At 39.3% G+C, this 21901-nt stretch overlaps 2 protein-coding genes across 2 annotated transcripts; one reads left to right on the top strand and one right to left on the bottom strand.

The window, feature by feature from the left end:
- The first annotated feature begins 633 nt into the window (after positions 1 to 633).
- sult5a1 (sulfotransferase family 5A, member 1) lies at positions 634 to 9506 on the top strand. The gene is made up of 6 exons (XM_068049887.1): positions 634 to 965; positions 1985 to 2193; positions 4700 to 4826; positions 5946 to 6040; positions 7583 to 7763; positions 7853 to 9506. Exons 1-6 carry the CDS (start codon positions 827 to 829, stop codon positions 7963 to 7965), a joined length of 864 nt encoding a protein of 287 aa, XP_067905988.1. The 5' UTR covers positions 634 to 826; the 3' UTR covers positions 7966 to 9506.
- Positions 9507 to 11624: 2118 nt separating this feature from the next.
- zgc:162592 (uncharacterized protein LOC561993 homolog) lies at positions 11625 to 19729 on the bottom strand. The gene is made up of 3 exons (XM_068048888.1): positions 18886 to 19729; positions 13101 to 13315; positions 11625 to 11660 (listed from the first exon to the last, which is right to left on the bottom strand). Exons 1-3 carry the CDS (start codon positions 19727 to 19729, stop codon positions 11625 to 11627), a joined length of 1095 nt encoding a protein of 364 aa, XP_067904989.1.
- Positions 19730 to 21901: the final 2172 nt, after the last annotated feature.

The raw sequence follows: 21901 nt of genomic DNA, 5'->3' as shown, positions 1-21901 counted from the left end.
AGATTTACTAGGATGTTGCCTGGTATGGAAGGAAGGTCTTACGAGGAAAGGCTGAGGGACTTGGGGTTGTTTTCATTAGAGAGAAGGAGGAGGAGAGGTGACTTAATAGAGACATACAAGATAATCAGAGGGTTAGATAGGGTGGATAGTGAGAGTCTTTTTCCTCGGATGATGATGGCAAACACGAGGGGACATAGCTTTAAGTTGAGGGGTGAAAGATATAGGACAGATGTCAGAAGTAGTTTCTTTACGCAGAGAGTAGTAGGGGCGTGGAACGCCCTGCCTACAACAGTAGTAGACTCGCCAACTTTAAGGGCATTTAAGTGGTCATTGGATAGACATGGATGAAAATGGAATAGTGTAGGTCAGATGATCGGCGCAACATCGAGGGCCGAAGGGCCTGTACTGCGCTGTAATATTCTAATTCTAATTCTTGTTTTTATTAGCTCATGACCACTATTGTGTGATCTCTGCTGGAAATTGTATGATTGTCAATGTTGCGTAAGGACAGTACCACGCTCTGCTGTGTGATGATGTCCATGGTCAAATGACCTGCCAGCATTTGTTGCAGAGTGCTCAAGGTAAAAATAGTCCCTTAGCTGAGAACCTGCAGTTAGTATCCAAATGGAGGAACTCGCTCAAGCATGAGTCACTATTGTCAAGGAGAGGAGGGAAAATACTGGTGAAATACCACCAAAAAAAAAGCTTCAAATGAAACCACAACTTTTTTTTTCCAGTAAGAATGAGTTTGATTTCCGCTACCAAGACATAAAAAGCCTGAGCTCGGCTCACAGCAGCTGTTCACTCACAGCAAAGGTTACAAGTCATGGCTAATCTGGATGTGACAGTGCGGTACTCAGGCATCAACTTTCCGGGACACCTGCATACAATGCAGTCTCTGCGATATGCTGAGGAGTTCAAGTTTCATGACACTGATACACTGATCGTTACATACCCCAAATCAGGTAGGAGCACCAGTATATTGTACCTCAGTGCTCATGTCTACTTTGTGTATCAGTTATCCAAAGTGCCAAATCTCTGACAATTATTGGTACCCAACATAAATACTTAAGGTAAAAATTTTTATGCATCTTTTTACAATGTGGGATAGTTTATCACACAGCTATATATTGTCGGATGCAACCTTTTTTGCCACGAGATTTTCACACCGGTCAAGTATTTACTTCATATGATTATGTGTGTGTGTGTCGGTGTCAGAGGGGAAGCATTGGTTGGCACAATTCATGTATCCTTCTCCTTATTCCAGTTTTGTTTTTAATATAAATTTATAGTGCAAGTTTCCAGTCAGTGGGCGTGCAGATGGTCTGAACTGAATGCAATCCCAATTGTTTCCTAGCTATAGCTCTTCATAGGGTACTGAGGATCTTATTGCTGAGGACTGGCAAATGGTTCATATTTGGGGTTTAGAAACAATCCCTAGTTTTTCAACCCAACTTTGATTCTTAGAGATAATGTTTTCAAAAGTAAGATGGTGCATAGGATTTGTGGAACCAGGTATGAACCATGATAATGTGATGCTGTACATTATATGATTTCCTTATCAATGAGAATTGAGAGAAATAAACAATAATTGGGTATGTCAAAGAGTTATGAACTCTTGTATGGTTACGAATTTACAGAGTAAAATGAGACATCTAATTGTAGATATCTGGTATTGCACCAGTATTAGCTCCATGTTCATTCTTTATGGTAGCAGACTCCTGAAAGTTCATCATGGGCATCAAAGTTCTGGAATTCCAAATGTAACAAGATGTACCAAAAGTGAAGTTAAATTAGGAAGCTGAAGACTACAACTCTATTCACCCTAGTCACTGGGAGTTCTTCAGCACACAATGTTCACAGCATTGCATCGCTATTGTAGTAGGTTTGGCTGCTGCAACCATTTCAATTATAAGTGACTCAGGTAGGTTTTATGCTCCACGACTGCTGTGCTACAATAATTCAACTGGTTTAACTTTCATAGGTACAACATGGATGCAGGAGATTCTCACAATTATTTATAATGATGGAAACCAGGTGCCTGCCAAAACCATCCCAAACTGGATTCGAGCTCCGTGGATTGAACATTATTATTGTGAGGATATTCTGCACCACAAGCTAGACAATCGAATTATCACCACACACCTTCCCTATCACATCATCTCCAAGTCCGTCAAACAATCTAACGCAAAGGTATGCAAACTTATAGCAACCAGGTTGATAATACAGGCTAACTGCCATAAGGAGAAACCAGTTTCAAAATTGTAAATTGACAGTTTATTTAAAAATAAAAATCTGCCAGAAATTTCTTTGTAGTAAAAAAAAACAGCCTGACTTTGCACTTTTGTACAGTTGTAACATCCTGCAGAGAGAATGGGTGAGATGACAGCCCTCAATGAACTTTTTACATTGCAGTTGTGCCACATAAAACTTTTTTTTTTAAAAAAAGAACTGCGTTATAAAAGGGCGGCACAGTGGTGCAGCGGTTAGCACTGCAGCCTCACAGCTCCAGCGACCCGGGTTTGGTTCTGGGTACTGTCTGTGCGGAGTTTGCAAGTTCTCCCCGTGACCTGTGTGGGTTTCCTCCTGGTGCTCCAGTTTCCTCCCACATGCCAAAGACTTGCAGGTTGATGAGTAAATTGGCCATTGTAAATTGCCCCCAGTGTAGGTAGGTGATAGGAGAATTGAGCGAAGGTGGGGATGTGAGAGGGAAATGGGATTAATGTAGGATTAGAATAAATAGGTGGTTGATGGTCAGTACAGACTCGGTGGGCCGAAAGGCCTGTTTCAGTGCTGTATCTCTCTATGACTCTAAAAAAAATTGTAGTTGCAAGACTAAATTTTTTTTGAAGAAAAAAAAGCACAACCAAGAACAATTGTATCCAAGCCAGAATGTAGTGCAAGAGGGAGGCACAATGACATCCTCTTGTTTAAGAAGAAAACTGTAATCTAAGTCAATTTACCTCAATATAACAGATTAAGAAACTTGGTTTGTGAGTTAACCTGGTAGGATTACACTTTGGTAAGAACTTGTCTTTTTGGCTAATTTTTCTTTCTGTAGATTTAATGCAAAAATACAGCAGACAATAAGACAGTAAAGTGCAGGTCTCAAAATAAAACATTTCTTCAAGCCTAATTCAGGCTCTCGAAGAAAAGGATGTAATGTCCTTCTAAACTTTAAAGATTACCTGATGCATTTCCTAGTTTTATAAAGCAGTGAGTACTTCCTGCATTTCTTTCAGCCAATATCAATTGATATTTTTAACCTTGATGCAGCTAGTGAGCAGTTAAATGTGTTCCAAAAGCAAAATTGAACTTGGTAGAGCCAGCACCCTATAGCCTGTGATTACAATACAGTATGTTAGAATGTGATTTTTTAAAATTGGTGGTTTTATGTCCAGTGAAAAATATCAATACTGAGATATTAAACATTTATTCAGCTTTGTCACCCAACTTTAGAGTCAATCACACCCAGGTTGGATAGAGCACAAAACATCCTTTATTTGGTCGCAAGAATAGAAAAGCAGAATATTTTTTAAAAGGTGTGAAATGTGGAAGTGTTGATGTTCAAAGAGACTTGTGTGTGCTTGTAGTTTCACAAAGTTAGCATGCAGGTACAGCCAGCAATTAGGAAGACAAATAACATGTTGGCCTTCATTGCAAGGGGACTGGAGTACAGGAATAGAGAAGTCTTGCTACAACTGTAGAGGGTGAAACCACATTTGGAGTACTGTGTGCAGTTTTGGTCTCGCCACTTAAGGATATACTTGCATTGGAGCAAAGGTTCACTAAATTGGTCCCTGGGATGAGGGTATTGTCCAATGATGAGAGGCTGAGTAAATTGGTCCTATATTCTCTGGAGTTTAGAAGAATGAGAGGCAATCTCATTGAAACATACAAGATTCAGAAGGTAAAAGCAAAATACTGCGGATGCTGGAAATCTGAAATAAAAACAAGAAATGCTGGAACCACTCAGCAGGTCTGGCAGCATCTGTGAAAAGAGAAGCAGAGTTAACGTTTCGGGTCAGTTCCGAAGATTCAGAAGGTGCTGGATATGGTAGACAGAGAGATTGTTTCTGCTGGTCAAGGAATCTAAAACATGGGGGCACAGTCTCAGGTTTAGGGGCTGATCATTTAGGACTGAGATGAGGAGAAATTACTTCACTCAAATGGTTACGAATCTTTGGAATTCTCTACCCTAGAGGGTTATGGATGCTCCATCATTGAATACATTTAAGGCTGGGACAGACAGATTTTTGGTCGCTCAGGGAATCAAGGGATATAGCGAGTGGGCAGGACAGTGGAGTTGAAGCCTAAGATCAGCCATGATCGTATTGAATGGCAGAGCAGGCTCAATGGGCCACAGTCTACTCCTGCTCCTCCTTCTGTCTTCTTGAAGAACAACACTACTGAACCATATGAGCATTTCCACTTCTTATACCAGCCATCTCAACAGCCTCTGAGTGCTAATACATGCGAGTTTTATACTATTTGCCACTAGGAACTAATTGATGTTTGCTGGGGATACTAAGTCATCCAGTCCTAGAACAGAAGTGAAGACAACTACATTTAAAAGAAGCAGTCTTCATTTAACCTATCCATGCATTGTAGTAGGAATTTCAAGACCTTAATACCATTTTTGTCTGTTGTATCAAAATGGTTTCTAATGTGCTGTACACATTTTCCCCCCTTTATACAGGTGATTTATGTTGCAAGAAATCCAATGGACATAATTGTTTCATTTTATCATTTCCACAAAATGGCAAACTTCCTGCCAGAGCCAGGAACTTTTGGGGAATTTCTGGAGAAATTTTTACTTGGAGAAGGTGTGCATTTTGATCTTGTTCAATTTACTTCCAAATGGAGGTTTGGAGATTTCTATAGATAATACTTTAACCCTTTACCAATGTAACGAGAATTCTGTCTTTTTTAAATAAAGTTGTTAGGCAATAATCAGTGACATTTACAGCAATGATGAGGAGTTGTACATTTTCTGATGACTGTGGAAGCAAAATCATTTTTACTCAGCCATCTTTGGCTATTTTTAAAATTAGCACGACAAGAAAGCAGCGAGAATTGAGAGATTTCCTTTGTATCTGTGTGACAAAATTATGCATTTACATTATTGCTTCATGTACTTTAGATCGTACTCCGATTCCTGTGTTGTACAAGTCAAATTTTGTACAATTTCACCATAAAGATAGCAACAGATACTGTAACAGAAGTGCCCTGTTCTCTAAAGACTGAGCACTTAATCAGTGGTTTATTGACAATGTTTATGCTGCAATAAAATACATTCCTCGGAGGGATTGTGAAGGTTTTGCTTATTCAATAACCAGTTATTTGTTTTTGCTTAAAGTCAGTTTGATTTCTTTATTAGCACTCATACCGGTGAGTTGGAAGGTAGCGTGTTCAAAGTTCTCCTTTGACTTGAGTACCTGGTGTTGAATTTTACCACAGCTTCAGGACACTGACATCAGGGTGAAATGCAGGTTCCCAAGCCCACATTTGCCAGACGGTGATTTTACCACAGAAGGCCTCCTAATTGGACACCTGTGGGCCTGCTGTCCAATTAAGGATGGCAGGCGGGCTCTCCATGCTACCAGCCCTGAAACCTCAGCAGCACAACAGGGAGAGGTGGTGTATTGGAGAGGCAGCCTTGATTCTTATGCTCAAGCCCTGGAATGGGACTGGAACCTGGCACCTTGCAACTCAGAAGTGAGAGTGCTATCAATTGAGCCACAGCTGACACACAAGTATTTATAATACGGTAGTATAATTTTAAAAAAACGCTATGGGCACATTAGCATGGACTGAATTTCAAAACAACCTTCAATAATTTTAACCAAAGTGCTTGAAAATAAGAGAATAAGGATCTTCTCCACAAGTCTCAAAGAATTTAAAAAGTTAGATCCAAATCTGTTAATTTTTCCATCTTATTTCAGTGCATTTTGGATCATGGTTTGAACACATAAAAGACTGGATAAGCCACAGAGAAGAATTCAACTTCTTGTTTATAACTTATGAGGAGCTGAAGAAGGTAGGAATTAGATTTTATATAGTTTATATTGGTGATAAATAATTGCTCTATTACATTTGGATGATAATTTTTCTCAACATTACAGTAAGGGAATGAATGCTGTTTTCTATCTCTTAAATTGTGCTATATTCATAGAATAGCATCATAGAATGGTTATAGCACAGAAGGCAGCCATTCAGTCCAATGTGTCTGTTCCAGCTCTAAGAGCAACTCACCTCGTCCCACTTTGCCTTTCCCCCCTCCCCTTAACCTTGCAAATTTTTTTCTCTTCAGATAAATATCCAATTCCCTTTTGAAAGTCACAATTGAATCTGCTTCCACCACACTCTATCAGATACTAACCCCTCTCTGCGTAAAAAAGTTTTTCCTCACGTCACCAATGGTTCCTTTGCAAATCACCTTAAATTGGTGTCCTCTGGTTCTCAACACTTTCGCCAATGCAAACAGTGTCTCTCTATCTACTCTGGACCCCTCATGATTTTGAACACCTCTATCAAAACTCCTCTCAACCTTCTCTTCTCTGAGAACAACCCCAGCTTCTCCAATCCATCCATGTAACTGGGGTCCCTCAACCCTGGAACCATTCTTGTAAATCTTTTCTGCACCCTCTCTAAAGACTTCACATTCTTTCTAAAGTCTGGTGCCCAGAATTGGACACAATACTCCAGTTGACGCCGAAACAATGTTTTAAAGGCTCCTTGTAACTTTCTTGCTTTTGTACTCTATTCCTCTCCTTATAAAACCCATGATCCTGTAAGCCTTTTTAACCACATTCTCAACCTGCTCCTGCCACATTCAATGATTTGTGCACATATACCCCCAGGCCTCTGTTCCTGTACCCCCTTTAGAATTGTTTATTTCATATTGCCTTTCCTTGCTCTTCCTACCAAAATGCATAACTTCACACTTCTCTGCATTAACTTTCATCTGCTACTTGTCTGCCCATTCCACCAAGATGTCCTCTTGAAGTCAATCACTATCTTCCTCACAGTTCACAATACTTCCAAGATTTGTGTCATCTGCAAATTTAGTTGAAATTGTTAGCTTCATGTATTTTTTTTTTTTACTGTGTTCACTCTCAATGGTCTAATGGCAGTTCCTATAAGCAGACGTGTGTCCCCTTTGACCTGGAAGCTTTATATAATCTGTCTTTGCAGAGATGCCTAACTGAAGGCCAAACATCTCTCATGCACTAATATGATTACTGGATTTCAGAGTTTTGTACCACCCTATCTAATTCTTTTAGAAATGACAACGTTGCCACACAGACAAGGGGTTTACAAACTAACAACTTGAGGCTAAAGCAACTAGTAGGCTTATTTATAATCAAATAGCAGTTCAAAGCATAATGATCAGCAAGTGTTAAAAAAAAACAACCCTAACTAGAACATAAACCCAGAGATCTGAGAGGAAGTTGGTTAGTTGACATTTTGGTCAATGATTAGAGTGGTACCTAAGACTTGACCTAGGAAAACAAAAAGCTGGAAAAAAAAGCACACTGTTTTCTTAGGAGTCTTCATTTTCATTTGTTATTTCTCACAGGATCTTAGACATTCTGTCGAAAAGCTATGCAATTTTTTGGAACGTCCCCTTTTACCAGAGGCAATTGACTCAATTGTACGACACTGCAATTTCACAAACATGAAGGATAATCAGATGATCAACTACACGCTTGTTCCCAATGAAATTATGGACCATAAAAGAGGAAACTTTATGAGGAAAGGTTAGTGCAAATAACAGGATCAAATTGTCAAACATATCATTATTCCCTTTGCCCTTATGATGGCCCTTCTCTCGCTCATTTTTATTTAGGTATAGTTGGAGACTGGAAGGAACATTTCACAGAGGAACAGAAGCAACGTTTTGAGAAGAGTTTCCAGGACAAAATGAGTGACTTTAATATTCGGTTTCTCTGGACTTTATAACTCTTACTTTTAAAAAACACAATTGTATTTAAGCTAGCTTAATAAGCAAGAGTCAAAAATACACTCATTCATAGTTCCTTTGTGAGTACTCAAAAGGCTCCTGTGAGTCAAAAAAGGAATAAAATGCACAATCCAGCTGTTTGGACAATGTACAACACACTGCACAGATAGAACATTCTCAGTAGATTATGGTACTTTAATTTTGTGATTTGCTTTTTTGTAGCAGTAATGATATGAAAAGAATCAAAATCAATATTTGTTATGCAAACATTTAATGTTGAGGCACAATTTTTTTTAAAAAATAATGTAGACAAACTTCTTGCAGGTCAATGAAGATATTCTATTGGCTTCAACATCTTTAGTATTTTTATCTCAATACACTGAAGCAAAATAATGTTCAAATCAGAACGAAAAATGATTATATGCCTCTGTAAATGGACCACTGCAGGCAAACTGTAGAATGTTGCAAATCAGCAACATCACAGTGGCGCAGTGGTTAGCACCACAGCCTCACAGCTCCAGCGACCCGGGTTCAATTCTGGGTACTGCCTGTGCAGAGTTTGCAAGTTCTCCCTGTGACTGCGTGGGTTTTCGCTGGGTGCTCCGGTTTCCTCCCACAGCCAAAGACTTGCAGGTTGATAGGTAAATTGGCCCTAGTATAGGTAGGGGAATTGTGGGGATGTGGTAGGAATATGGGATTAATGTAGGATTAGTACAAATGGGTGGTTGATGGTTGGCACAGACTCGGTGGGCCGAAGGGCCTGTTTCAGTGCTGTATCTCTAAATAAAATAAAAAATCTTAGTGAGCCTAATTTAACAGCAAACTGGGACTCACTAAATAATTGTAGACAAGTGGATTTGAGTAGCTATCTAGTTCAGTAAAACCATCTGCAAAAACAAACAATTGTGCAATAACAAACAGATGTTTTCCACTATTTTTAATAGTCACCATCAAAAATGGCTTTGGTAGGGTATTTGTGTGAGCATGGGTCATTAACGTTAACAGGGTTCAGTGGTAAATGCATCACATGGTACACCACGGATGCAAAAGATCCAAGATTCCACCCTTACTCTATCAGGAGTTAGTTGATCTCAGCAGAGCTAACAGTGCCCCTAGACTGAGGAGCAGAAAAACAAATCATCTAGGATTCCTGCCAGTGATGGATGCCTCTATAGTGACCTGTGACAACTGTAAACATTTGGCCTGGAATCAGTACACCTCACACTCAGTTTGAATAACTTGTCAATATTGACAATCCATGCTCACAAAGGATAGCGACTTGCAGGAAACTGCCAGCATAGGCCACTGACTTCAAAAAGAAAAGGGAAGAATATGGAACCAGGGAAAAGAGATAGGGAAAGGGGGCAAAAAGGACAGTGAAATAGAGGGGGCATGAAGAAGGGGAGAGAAATACACATTCTATGAACTACCATGCATCTTTATAGGACGTTATGAATTCAGTATACATGCATGGAACAAGTTGCATATTTAATATGGAACAAATTATATATGTCTGATTATTGTAAAAATTTAGATTTATTTCAATAAAATAATTCTTTGAACTCAAGTTTCTGCTGTATTTGTACCCCAAATATCATCTATTTGGTCTGTAAATCAAATGAATGTACATGAGCTACATTTTTAGCCCATGGCTTAATGTCGTAAAAGTTGCAATTATTTGAGTTGTTTCTGTACATCAAAATCCCTTTGAATTTGAAAATATATGTAGATGTTTAGACAGCTTAGTTCTAAACTGAAGATTGAAATAAATTCTCAACTATTCTAGCACTTGAACTTTGACCAAATTAAGATAAAGCGAATAATAAAAGCAAAATACTGCGGATGCTGGAAATCTGAAACAAAAACAAGAAATGCTGGATTCACTCAGCAGGTCTGGCAGCATCTGTGGAAAGAGAAGCAGAGTTAACGTTTCGGGTCAGTGACCCTTCTTCGGAACTGACAAATATTAGAAAAGTCACAGATTATAAACAAGTGAGGTGGGGGTTGGGCAAGAGATAACAAAGGAGAAGGTGCAGATTGCTTATTTCATTTCATCTTAGTTTGTTCAGTTTTCTTACCCACTAATTTTTTCAGGTTGTTTTTCTTCAGGTTTGCACTTGCTGCTGTTCAATATTCAGTATATTCACACCTAATCTGTACTAATGCTTTGTCTTTCAACACACCATTAACATATTGTTTGCCTTTGCTCCGTGACCTTTTGGTCAGCTATGTGGCCTGGTCCAATCTGCACCTTCTCCTTTGTTATCTCTTGCCCAACCCCCACCTCACTTGTTTATAATCTGTGACTTTTCTAATATTTGTCAGTTCCGAAGAAGGGTCACTGACCCGAAACGTTAACTCTGCTTCTCTTTCCACAGATGCTGCCAGACCTGCTAAGATAAAGCGAAGCTTCCTTTATTTTTACACTGTCACTATAATTGCAGAAAGTGTACATTCTCTACTAACTGGTAATTTAATAGAATGATTCCTTTTTCACTCTATACATATTTGCACCATACAATGTTTTTGCATTTTTATTATTTTGTGGTGCGAGAACTTGACAAATGTAAGTGTTCGTATAGTTGTTATACACTGAAGTTTCTGTCAAAATAGTTAAAATATCTGGGTTTGGACTAAGTCACCTTCTTAGAAATGCAAAGCAATCAAATCTGAGTAAATACACACCTGGAAGCTTCCAGAATTAATCCCTGGGGGTAGAGAAGGGGAACAGACCAGCTGGCATCAAGAGATTTGAATATTTGATGCAAAGAGAATTAGGCCATTTGCAGCATTAACGTAAAATGAGAAAAATCATAATTTTGCTGAAAAGTGTTAAATACGAAAAAATGACCAAGAAACTCTTGAGGCATCATCGCTTTATTTTCAGATATATTAATTACGTTTTATTATCACAAACTAAGAACTTTTCAGAGCATCCAAGACAAAAAGGTGTTTTACTTTAGGTTACTAATACTTACATATAACTCCTAAGATATGTATGCACAGACAAAAATAAAACTATCCAACATGGCACAAGACTAAGTGAGCAGCAACAAGTGGTCACATTGCACATAAGTGTTAAGAATCTCTCAATTCCCCCCTCCCCCCACCCCAAAAAAAAAGTTTTAAAACATGACATTCATCAAGAGAATTGAAAATGACTTTCTTCCAATAGTGGTATTTCTGTACTTAGCAGGAATTTCTACTAGCTTTACTTTACTTACTATAACATGCCTTATTCATACACATCAAGATAACACCATTAAATGTGAATTCAGAGCTCAATTTTTTTAGTTGCAAGATGGTTTCCTTTATTTGGAAGCTGCAGGATCTGTTCAAAAAGTCAACCTTAAGTTTATCAACTGGTTTAACCAATTTTAAATTTGACATTGGGCACTTGAACTGACAATGCAAGGTTTTGATAATCCCTAGAATGCAAAAGTTTAATACAGACAAAAGGATAATTGTGAAGGAATTAATCTTAAATTTTCAATTGTTACTTCATTTTTTAAAAACGGAAATTCACTTTTTATTGACCGTGCATAGACTGATTTCCAAAACTATTACATAATACATTAAAATTGTTTTTCTTTAAAAGTTACTTCTCTATTAAAAATTCTTTAAAGGTTGTTCTTGTTCATTTAATAACCTATGAAAATCAGTCATGGGGACTCTTGTCTGTCATCAACTTGCTCTAAAAAAAAAGTGTTGATTTTAGAGTTACAATCCACTAATGCTATGTCACACAAGCTGTTCTGAAGCCAAGAGCAAGCTTCAAGTCAGCATTATATCACAAGCTCATTTTGGAGGATGACAAACGATTTCCAGTCACCCAATTTGGATGATTGATGTTGGTGAAGAGTGCAACTGTACCACTAATTTTGGTGAAATTGTGTCGGGGGAAAAAACTCTGCAAGCCTTCTAAATTGTGAAGTCAAACAAACTCAAAGCACACTAAGCTTTTGTTACCCATTTTTGTCACTTTTGTGGTGACACCTCAATTGGTTCTAACCAGTCATCCTAAAACACAATACCCTTCTATTCTCTACTAAGTGACAAAAGTTTTGTAATAACCACTTAAATGTAGACAGAATAACTGAATAGCCGAACTATCAAACATAATAAAGCGAAGAGATAGCATGGTTACAAGGTCCACTGGTTTACAGTTAATGAACAAACCACTCCATTTTTATTACATAGGATTATTGGAATTTATCCATGTTTTCCACAATTGTCTTTTTTTTTTAAAAAAACACACAAATTGAAAATTAATGGCCTGAATTAAAACCCATAAATCAGAGCTATTTGGACCAAGGCCTGTAAAGTTCTCTGTTGATTTAATGCCCATCCATTCTGTATGTTGAAATACTGGCCTTGTAGAAGAACATAATTTAGGATTGACCTGGTTCTTTTACCACATGTATTGCCATGGAAAATAAAAATGGGTAGCCATTATAATTTGGACCAAATCAATGTCTCAACTAGAAACTCACCAATTTATTACTTACACGGGAATGTTCACATGCAGCCTAATCTCACTACTTCCCCCAAAACAGTAGCTACATTATGGTTATTTTTCAGCTGCGATTTAACTGGTAACCAGGAACCTACCTAATCTAAAAATAAGCCAAGCAGATTTTTCTCATTTGACAGATCTAACATACTGTAAAGTATGAATTTATTAAGTTAGCCAGTTATAAGATCAAAACACAAACAGCATTGCTTGAGACAAACAATTCTACCAAATTTTTATATATATTGCATCACTCGAGTTGCAGCTGAGCAAAAGATCAAGCTGGAATAAATTTCCACCAGCCCGAATATGCATACTTTAATTCTAACTCCTTAACATTAAAGGTAACATTTACATAAACAATGCTTCGAAAGGAAACATTTCCTTACTCCAACAGGTCTGTTTACAGTTTCCTGCTAATCCACAACCATGTCCAATATTAACCTGCTGTAAATAGTCTGTTTCACAGCTGTAGAAGTCTTTTTACATTCTGAGGTCTTATCTTTTCATTCTTACAGTCTATGTATTTGATAAAATGGTTTCACTGCTGGAGGACACCAAATTACAAGTGGATGAGATACTGCAAGCCCTTGCTGTTGTATCACTATTCTGTTCCCAAACCTTGATGACGACTTTTCCATTTGGAGCTTGTGAAATTGGACCATCTTGGGCAACAAAGCACTTGGAGCTGCACAGCTTTTGCCCCATTTCCTGGAACTTTTTTCTGAAACTCTTGTTTAACCAAAAGTATACAATGCAGTTGAAGAAGCCATTTCCACAGGGTAACCACAAGGCAATAAATTCCAACCACTCTGGCACCCTCTGCTGAGTTAGAGCTGAATTGTAAATAGATTCAGTTAGCAATAGGCTAGCTTCCACTTAATTCAAGACATAGGGAATTTTTGAACATTTGCTTATGGGACATAAAATTAATTTAAATTATATTGCTATCCATAAACCTCTTCTGAATATTAAGCCTGCGATTTAAGTAATCTGCAAATCTTTTGCAAATAAATAGGGACTTTTTGGAATACCATTAACTAGCATTTTCATGTTCCTCATGAAATAACATCCTCATGTTATCGGAATTAAATGCTGAAATAAGCTTCCATATCTAATCACAATGTTGAGGTCTCCCTACTGTGATATTTCCACCTGCCATATCATCCATCTCATGGCCTCTGAAATAGACCAACTGGTGCCAAATTAGGGGGTTTTGTGCTGTGGGGCCACATCCAAACCAATTTCACATAGGCCCCTTACAACTAAACATATGAAACTTTATGGCTGAATTTGAACCATAGTTTCAGAACTGAAAGGTTGGCATTTAACCCATGGCATCACCCAATCATTCCCCATTTTTGAAGCGTTTAGAAACCATTCCTAATTTAAAGAAGATTAAGTAGTGAACGGGTCTGACTGGAGGGAAGTATACAGTGGGGTTCCCAGGGGTTGGTATTAAGATCATTGTTTTCTTGCTATATATATGACCTGGCCTTGAGTAGTGAGTACAATTTTGACGTTTGCAGATGATACAAAACTTGGCAATGAGTTAAACAATGAGCAGGATAGTAGCAGACTTCATAAGGACATAGATAGACTGGTGAAATGGACAAACATAGCAGGTGCAATTTAATGCAAATAAATGTGAAATGGTGCACTTTCGGGGAACAACATGCAGAAGCAGTATAATCTAAATGGTACTACTTTGAGGGGATGAAAGAGGGACCAGATATTCACAAATCTTTGAAGGTGGCAGGGAAAGTTCATAAGGCAGTTAAGAAAGGGTATGGGATACTTGGTTTTGCAAATGGCGGCATTTGCTGACCACACCACTAGGTGGCACTGTACTGGCACAAGCGCATATGCAGCCTGTTCCACTAAAACGTCACAGTCTGCGACATTCAGGTAGCTGCCAGAACTAAAGATGGCGCTGCTCAAATGACCACAGAAAGGCAACATAACCCAAATCCGGAAATAAAGGTACTGAATTGGGGGAAGGCCGATTTCAATAATAGAACAGGATCTGGCCAAAGTGGACTGGGAGCAGCAACTTGTAGGAAAGTCTACATCAGACCAGTGGGAGTCAAAGAGGAAATAGTGAGAGTTCAGAGCCAACATGTACCCGTTGAGGTGAAGGGTAGGACCAACAAGTCCAGGGAACCCTGGATGTCAAGGGATATAAAGGATTGGATCAGGAAAAAAATGGGAGGCTTATGGCAGATTCAATGCGCTGAAAACAGTGGAGACAGTAGAGGATTATAGAAAGTGTAGGGGGGGTACTTGAAAAAGTAATTAGGAGAACGAAGAGGGGACATGAAAAACACTGGCAGGCAAGATAAAGGAAAATCCTAAGGCATTTTATAAGTATACAAGGGCAAGAGGATAACCAGGGAAAGAGTAGGACCCATTAGGGACCAAAGTGGCAAACAGTGTGTGGAGCCAGAGGACATAGGTGAGGTTTTAAATGATTACTTTTCATCTGTGTTCATTATGGAGAAGGACGATGTAGGTGTAGAGATCAGGGAGGGGGATTGTAATATACTTGAACAGATTAACTTTGAAAGGGAGGAAGTATTAGCTGTTTTAGCGGGCTTAGAAATGGATAAATCCCCAGGCCCAGATGAGATGTATCCCAGGCAATTATGCGAGGCAAGGGAGAAGATTGCAGGGGCTCTGACTCAAATTGTCAAATCCTCTCTGACCACAGGAAAGGTACCAGAGGATTGGAGGACAGCGAATGTGGTACCATTATGTCAGAAAGGTAGTGAATCTCGAGTGTGTTCAGGATAGTTTTCTGCAATAATGGCTTGGAATTTGCAATATGACGAATGGAAATCAGCACTCATCATTGTAAATAAATAAATATGACAGCAACTCCTGGAGTGCACACATGCACAGTTAAAGGCAGAAATCCAGAAGCTGATGTCAAGAGACATTCTGCTCCACCAAAGGGTGTGCTGCTGCAGCCCTCGTCGATAGACTCCGCATTGAAATGACTGCAATGCTGTGAACTTCCTGTACTTGCCCACTAGTTCTGCACCAAAAATTTAGGATAGGTATATTCAGGAACTAGTGGGTTTCTAATTGGTGTGAGGGATAATTACTGAGCAACCTCTCTACTGCTGAAAAAATAATTTTACAAGTGTGGAGTCCTGTCCCCACAGAAGAAAATTAGTGTGAGAGATTTAAAAAATAAAGAAAATGACAACATTTAAAAAAAAAAATCTGTATATCCCTTAATCCATTTGTATTTCCCAATTCTTATTTTGCTTTCTGCACATCATTTAAATCTATTTATATTTCCTGCTTTATACTTCCTGGTTTGGACTCTGCGTGATTCAATGAGGATTCTTCAATCTGATTGATTAAAACAGTTTCCCTGTTGTTTGCTCTGTTTGCAGATGCCACAGCTCCTTTGTAGAGGGTGCTGTGCTGAACCAGACCCTGGATAAGTGGAAATCACTGCTGACAAGCCCACAAAATGTCTGTGGACAGTTGTCAATGAGGTGGATGGTGAGTGCTGTTCCTTTGACACAGAGCAAAATCCAGGCCAATATGTCCTAGAACCAACAAGGAGGCAGGCCCTACTAGTTTGAATATTGAGTAATGAGCCAGATTTAGTTAACAACCCAACAGTGCATGAACGTTTATCTAATAGCGATCATAATATGATTGAGTTCAATATTGGATTTTGAAAGGGAGAAATGCAAAACAGCTGATAAGATTCTAGATTTAGGCAAGGCTGACTTCAATGGGATGAGACAGAGACTGTTCGCAGTGAACTGTGTCTGTTAATGGGTAAATTGACAGAAAATCAGTGGGAGGTGTTCAAAAAGAATTTACTGTGATAGACTACCAGTTTATACTCCAAGGGGCATGAGCTCTACTTGCCAAAAAAAGCCATGGATGACAAAGGAGGTGAGGGATAATGTAAAGCTGAAAGAAAATTTATACAACAATGCAAAAGGAAAAAAAAGTACAGATCTAGTTAATGGGAGAGATACAAAGAACAAAAGGTGATAAAACAGATCGTAACAGTCACAAAAAGGGAGTGTGAAAATCAATACAAAAAACTTTTACAATTATATTAGGGAAAAAAGGGGTGGTCGGGAGCAATGTGGACCCCTTGCAAACTGATAATGGTGATGTATTAAATGGAAGTAAGGAAATGGCAAACGTTGAATATATGCAAGAGCAAAATACTGAGAATGTTGGAAATCTGAATCAGTGATGCTTCTCTCTCCACAGATGCTGCCAGACCTGCAGAGTATTTCCAGCATTTTCCGTGCTGAATATATACTTTGCTTCATATTTACAGTAGAGGAAGAGAGTAGCATGCTGGACAGCCCAAGGAACTAATATTGACTCAGGTGCTCCAATTGGCAGGATGTGGTGAGCGGAATCTCACAGGGGTCTGTGTTGGGGCCTCAACTAGTCGTTGTATTTAACGACTTAGATGATAGGATAGAGAGCTCCATATCCAAGTTTGCCAATGATGAAGATAGGTGGCATTGCTAGCAGTGCAGATGAAAACATAAAATTACAAAGACATCAATGGATTAACTGAATGAAATCCTTCTGCCACAGTTTTGTCCAATGTGGACAAATGTGAGGTTATCCACTTTGGACCTAAAAAGGAGAAAATCAGTGTACTTTCTACATGGTGAAAAGCTAGAAACAGCAGGAGATTCAAAGTGATTTAAGAGTCCAGATGCATTGATTAAAATATCATGACCAGAAAATCATAAAAGTTAATGGAAAGCTAGGACTTATATCTAGAGGACTAGAACATAAGGGGGTAGAAGTTATGCTACAGCTACACAAGGTCCTAGTTGGACCTCACATGGAGTACTGTGTTCAGTTCTGGGCACCACACCAGAGGAAGGATATATTGGCCTTGGAGGGTGTGTAGCCTAGATTTACCAGAATGATATCAGGGCTCCAATGGTTAAATTATGAGAAGAGGTAATGGCAAAGACAGAATATGGGAATAGAAAGGAAGTCGACAGTACTAAAAGTTTGGTAATGCTTAGGGTAGATACATCACCTGGTCCAGATGGCTTGCATCCCAGGTTGCTAAAGGAAGTGGGGATGGAGATAGTGGAAGGGCTTGCCATAATCTTCCAATCTTCCCTAGATATGGGGCAGGTGCCAGAGGATTAGAGAGTGGCAAATGTGGCACCCTTGAAGAAAGGGTGCAAGGACAGTCCTAACAACTACAGGCCACTTAGTTTAACATCAGTGGTAGGTAAGGTTTTAGAAACAATAATCAGGGGAAAAGAAAAAAATCAACAGGCACGTGGAAAGGTTTAAGTAGGGAGAGCCAGCATGGATTTGTAAAAGGCAGATTGTGCTTGACTAATCTAATTGAATTTTTTTTGATGAAGTAACAGAGAAGGTTGATGAAGGGAATGCAATGGATGTTGTTTATATGGATTTAAAGAAAGCATTTGATAAGGTATCCTTCCTTTTTATATAACAATCTAATTCCCTTTTGAATGCTTCAATTGAACCTGCCTCCAACACACTCTCAGGCAGTGCATTCCAGACCTTAACTCATTGCATGAAAAAATGTTTCTTCATGTCACATTTTTACCTATTACTTTAAATCTGTGCCCTCTCATTCTCGATCCTTTCATGAGTGGGAACTGTTTCTCCCTATCTACTCTGAACACACCCCTCACGATTTTGAATATCTCTATCAAATCACCTCTCAGCCTTCTCTTCTCCAAGAGAAACAGTCCCAACTTCTCCAATCTATCTTCATAACTGAAGTTCCTAATCCCTAGAACCATTCTCAGGAATCTTTTCTGCACCCTCTCTAATGCCTTCAGACACATACATTAAGTGTTTTCACTTAGAGAGGAGGCAGCACTAGATATTTAGGGAAGATGTATTACTCAAACATCTTTAATAAAAATGAAAAATAGCAACTAGAGTTAAATCAAAGCAATAAGGTCAGGGCAAATCAAAACAAAACTACCATGTGGTGTCCACCTTTCACAAAAACCACCCAGTCAACTGGCAAATTGGTGTGCATTGGTGAACAGACACAATCCCTAACTCAAAAGGCAAGCAGTTGGCAGAATCCTGCCCTGAACCCTAAACTTGTGAAGGCCCAAGGACAGATCCAGCAGAAGATGCTCCACTCCATTACAATCTCTGCACCTCCAGGTGCAAATGACTGGAAAGGGGTGTGAGACAGGAGTGTTTTTACTTATTTGAGATGGGCAAAGAGCAGACAATTCAACAGAAAAAATATAGTAACATCTTTCAGAAGAAATTAAACTCTACTCATTTTAAAATGGTGGTGGGAGGAGAAGAGAAATAAACTAATTATTTCAACAAACCAAAAGCTAATGGCCAATAGAATGGTCGTGACCTTTGCTTTTTGAACACTCACCCTGATAGATCATGTTGCAGACACAGGGGCTCCAGCAGATATAATAGACTATAATCACAGGTACCAGGATTCTGGAAGCAGCATCGTGCCTCCTGTTCACCTTCGACAGTTTAAACCGATTCTTCTGACTCCTGGCTACAAACCAGAGACGGAAATTAGCAAACGTCATGATGAGTGAGCAGGGGAAGAAGATAAACGCCGTCAGCATGAGGGAATAGGCGACATTGCTGGAGAAATCCAGATTACAGATCAGGGACGCTCTGGAGAAATAAACTTTGACAATTCCACGTGGGATGGATATGGGAAATGAGAGGATGGGAGGCAAAAGCCAGACAAGAGCGATGAGAGCTTTGATTCTGCAATTAGTCATCATTGTGCTGTACCTGAGGGGGAAGAACACGGCGATGTAACGCTCAATGCTGATTGTAGCTAGAGAATATATGGAGGAAGTTAGGATGCTAGCGTCTAGAAACACCACCATGTGACAGAAAGGAGAGTCAATTTGGTTTCGGAGCTGTTGAATACTACTGCCATATAAATTCAGAGGGATAACTATCAGTGCCAGGGCGGCGTCAGCCCCAGTTAGTGAAATTAGGACAAGGCGGCTATTCTTGGACCATCCGGAGACTGGCGAGCAGATGACCAGAAACACAGCCGTGTTCCCCAGGATGATCAAACCACACAAAACCGCAATGATACAAGTTTTCAAAATGTCATCGGTCTCTTCCATAGATCTGGTTAGGCCAATATCGGTTATATTGGCTTCAATCATGCTCCCATTCTCTGTTATGAGCTCCGCCAAGGAGAGATGCGTTTCTGCTGGTCTTTTGCTGCTAAGAAACATTTTGTTAGGCGTTTTAGAAACTAAAGCTGCTTAAACCAAACTCCTTAAGAGACAACTTCTCCGCTCCAGTTTTTTCTGCAATCTAATAAAGTTAGAAAAGCAGGTTCGAGGCGTTGCTAACATTTAAATACCGATTACCAGCTGGATCACATGATAAAATTAAAGTCCTTTAACGAGGATTGTTTGATAAAAGTGATTAAAAAGAGATACGTGTCTGAATGACAAACGCAGAAAAACTGGGGATGTGCCGGATAAATTTTTAGTAGTTCTGTATTAAAATGATTCCATTTCTTAGATTTCTATATCACATGCTTCAGGAGTTCTGACGGTGTATGGGATCACGTTTCCTTCAGGCTCCCGTTGGGAAAAGTCTCCTTTTCTTGGGAAATGTTCTCGTCCACATTTCACTCTACACACCTTGCTCCAATTACAAATGTGACATGAAAAATTGAGCAGATAAAATGTTTAATACAGATAATCTTGCTGCTGTATATAACTCCAACACTTCCTGAAAAATGACCAAACAGGAATAACTGTTCTGTAATAATAACTTTCCCCAGATGATGGGAATGTCTTTATTGATCTATGCGCTTTCCTGCATTTTACACCTCACAATAACTCCTGCCTATCGTTTCCTGAGTCTTCATTCTTTATCTCCACTTCATCCTGTCCGATTTTACTTCTCCTCGGCCTTCAGGTTGGGAAGCATTGTGGACTCGGAAGGTTAGGCATTTTTCTTTACTAAGACAAACCAACTTGTTCTTTTTCACTGACAAGATTACCATGTGTTCTATCATGAGTCCTTCCAACACATCTAAGACAGGATTTTCCAGTGCAAGGCACACCTCAAATAGGTGGAAGAACTTTTAAAGGAAGGAAGCAGTAAATTGAATGTCCTGAAGAAACCTTGTAAAACGAGCTCCTTTGTTTTACTCCAGATTAGTTCTTTGATGCGAACCTTAGTGTTCTGCTACATTGCTTCCAATCTTGTGGCTTTACCCACTCTACAGAGGGAACTGTAGGGTTTGTGTTGGAAATGTTCCTGTATTTGTGTATCTTGGAGCAAGAGGTGGAGGCATAATAGAGAGAAAAAAGTTTGGTTGAATGAGGAACCTGCCTGCCAGTACTAGCCACAAAAAAGTTACAGACCTGCAACTGGTCCAGGAGCACTGCTCCAAGAGGGCGTTCTTTACAACAACAACAACTTCCATTTATATAGCACCTTTAACGTAATAATAAGTCCCAAGGAGCATTATCAGACAAAATTTGACACTAAGCCGCATATGGAGAATTAGGTCAGATGGCCAGAAGCATGGATAAAGAAGTAGGTTTTAAGGAATGTATTAAAGGATCAAAGAGAGGTAGAGCGGTGGAGAAATTTAGGGAAGGAAATCCAGACATTAGGGTGTTATGACCAGGTGAGGAAGAGGTCTAAGGCTACCCTTTTGGCCTTTACCTGGTTTGGCCGTAACAGGATTTAACTCTTAAAACACTTTTTTTTGTTGGCTTCCCCTCAGTGAGTTCTTACTCACTGCTCTCTAATTGTAATTGTAAAGGAATCAAACTGGTTTTCTCGGGTTTAAACAAGAAAGGTGTAAGTTTATTAACCTTAAAACTCAAATTCAGTTAAAACTAATAAAAATATGCAACCACACTAGCATGCATACATGACAAACACACACACAAATAGATACAGAGGAGGAGAAAGAATTAAAGGGGGAAGGTTTGAAGTAGTAGATGGAATTCAGTTACTAGTTTTGGGTTGGATGTAAAGTCTTTGATTGAAGTTAAGTCTTGCCGTTCTTGTTGGGGCCCAGTGCACCCTTTCAAACTTGTTTCGCTGGTACCAGAAGGCTGCAGGGTCTTGTGGTTGAGGCTTAAGTTACTTCTATGGGTCCCTCGAACTTTGTGTGTGTGTGTGTGTGTGTGTGTGTGTGTGTGTGTATGTGTGAGAGAGAGACCTTGTTTCTCTCTTGTCTTCAAATTGCAGTCTGCCTCAAAACTTTAAAGTGAGCACAATTCAATCAATCCCCAGGTTGGCCAGCAGGTTAGTAATATGACTAGCTCCTTGTTTGAAACAGCCTTGCCTGCAAGGTTTGTGGATTCCTCAAATCTTACTAGACACTCTCAGTGGGAGGGGGAAGAGGGGGTGCTGGAGTGCTAGCTCTTACA

This window comes from Heterodontus francisci, chromosome 17 (genome assembly GCF_036365525.1).
Source record: "Heterodontus francisci isolate sHetFra1 chromosome 17, sHetFra1.hap1, whole genome shotgun sequence".
NCBI lineage: Eukaryota > Metazoa > Chordata > Chondrichthyes > Heterodontiformes > Heterodontidae > Heterodontus > Heterodontus francisci.
This window is presented reverse-complemented; position numbering and strand designations above follow the sequence as displayed.

What these genes read in the sequence shown, in the direction of transcription:
- sult5a1 (XM_068049887.1), top strand. Translation starts at nt 827, where the DNA reads ATGGCTAATCTGGATGTGACAGTGCGGTACTCAGGCATCAACTTTCCG. An exon ending in CGTTACATACCCCAAATCAG is followed by an intron (nt 966 to 1,984) that starts GTAGGAGCACCA and finishes TAACTTTCATAG; the next exon opens with GTACAACATGGATGCAGGAG. An exon ending in TCAAACAATCTAACGCAAAG is followed by an intron (nt 2,194 to 4,699) that starts GTATGCAAACTT and finishes CCCTTTATACAG; the next exon opens with GTGATTTATGTTGCAAGAAA.
- zgc:162592 (XM_068048888.1), bottom strand. Translation starts at nt 19,729, where the DNA reads ATGTTTCTTAGCAGCAAAAGACCAGCAGAAACGCATCTCTCCTTGGCG. An exon ending in CTGCAACATGATCTATCAGG is followed by an intron (nt 13,316 to 18,885) that starts GTGAGTGTTCAA and finishes TTTACAATTCAG; the next exon opens with CTCTAACTCAGCAGAGGGTG. An exon ending in ATGGAAAAGTCGTCATCAAG is followed by an intron (nt 11,661 to 13,100) that starts GTTTGGGAACAG and finishes CTTTTTTTTTAG; the next exon opens with AGCAAGTTGATGACAGACAA.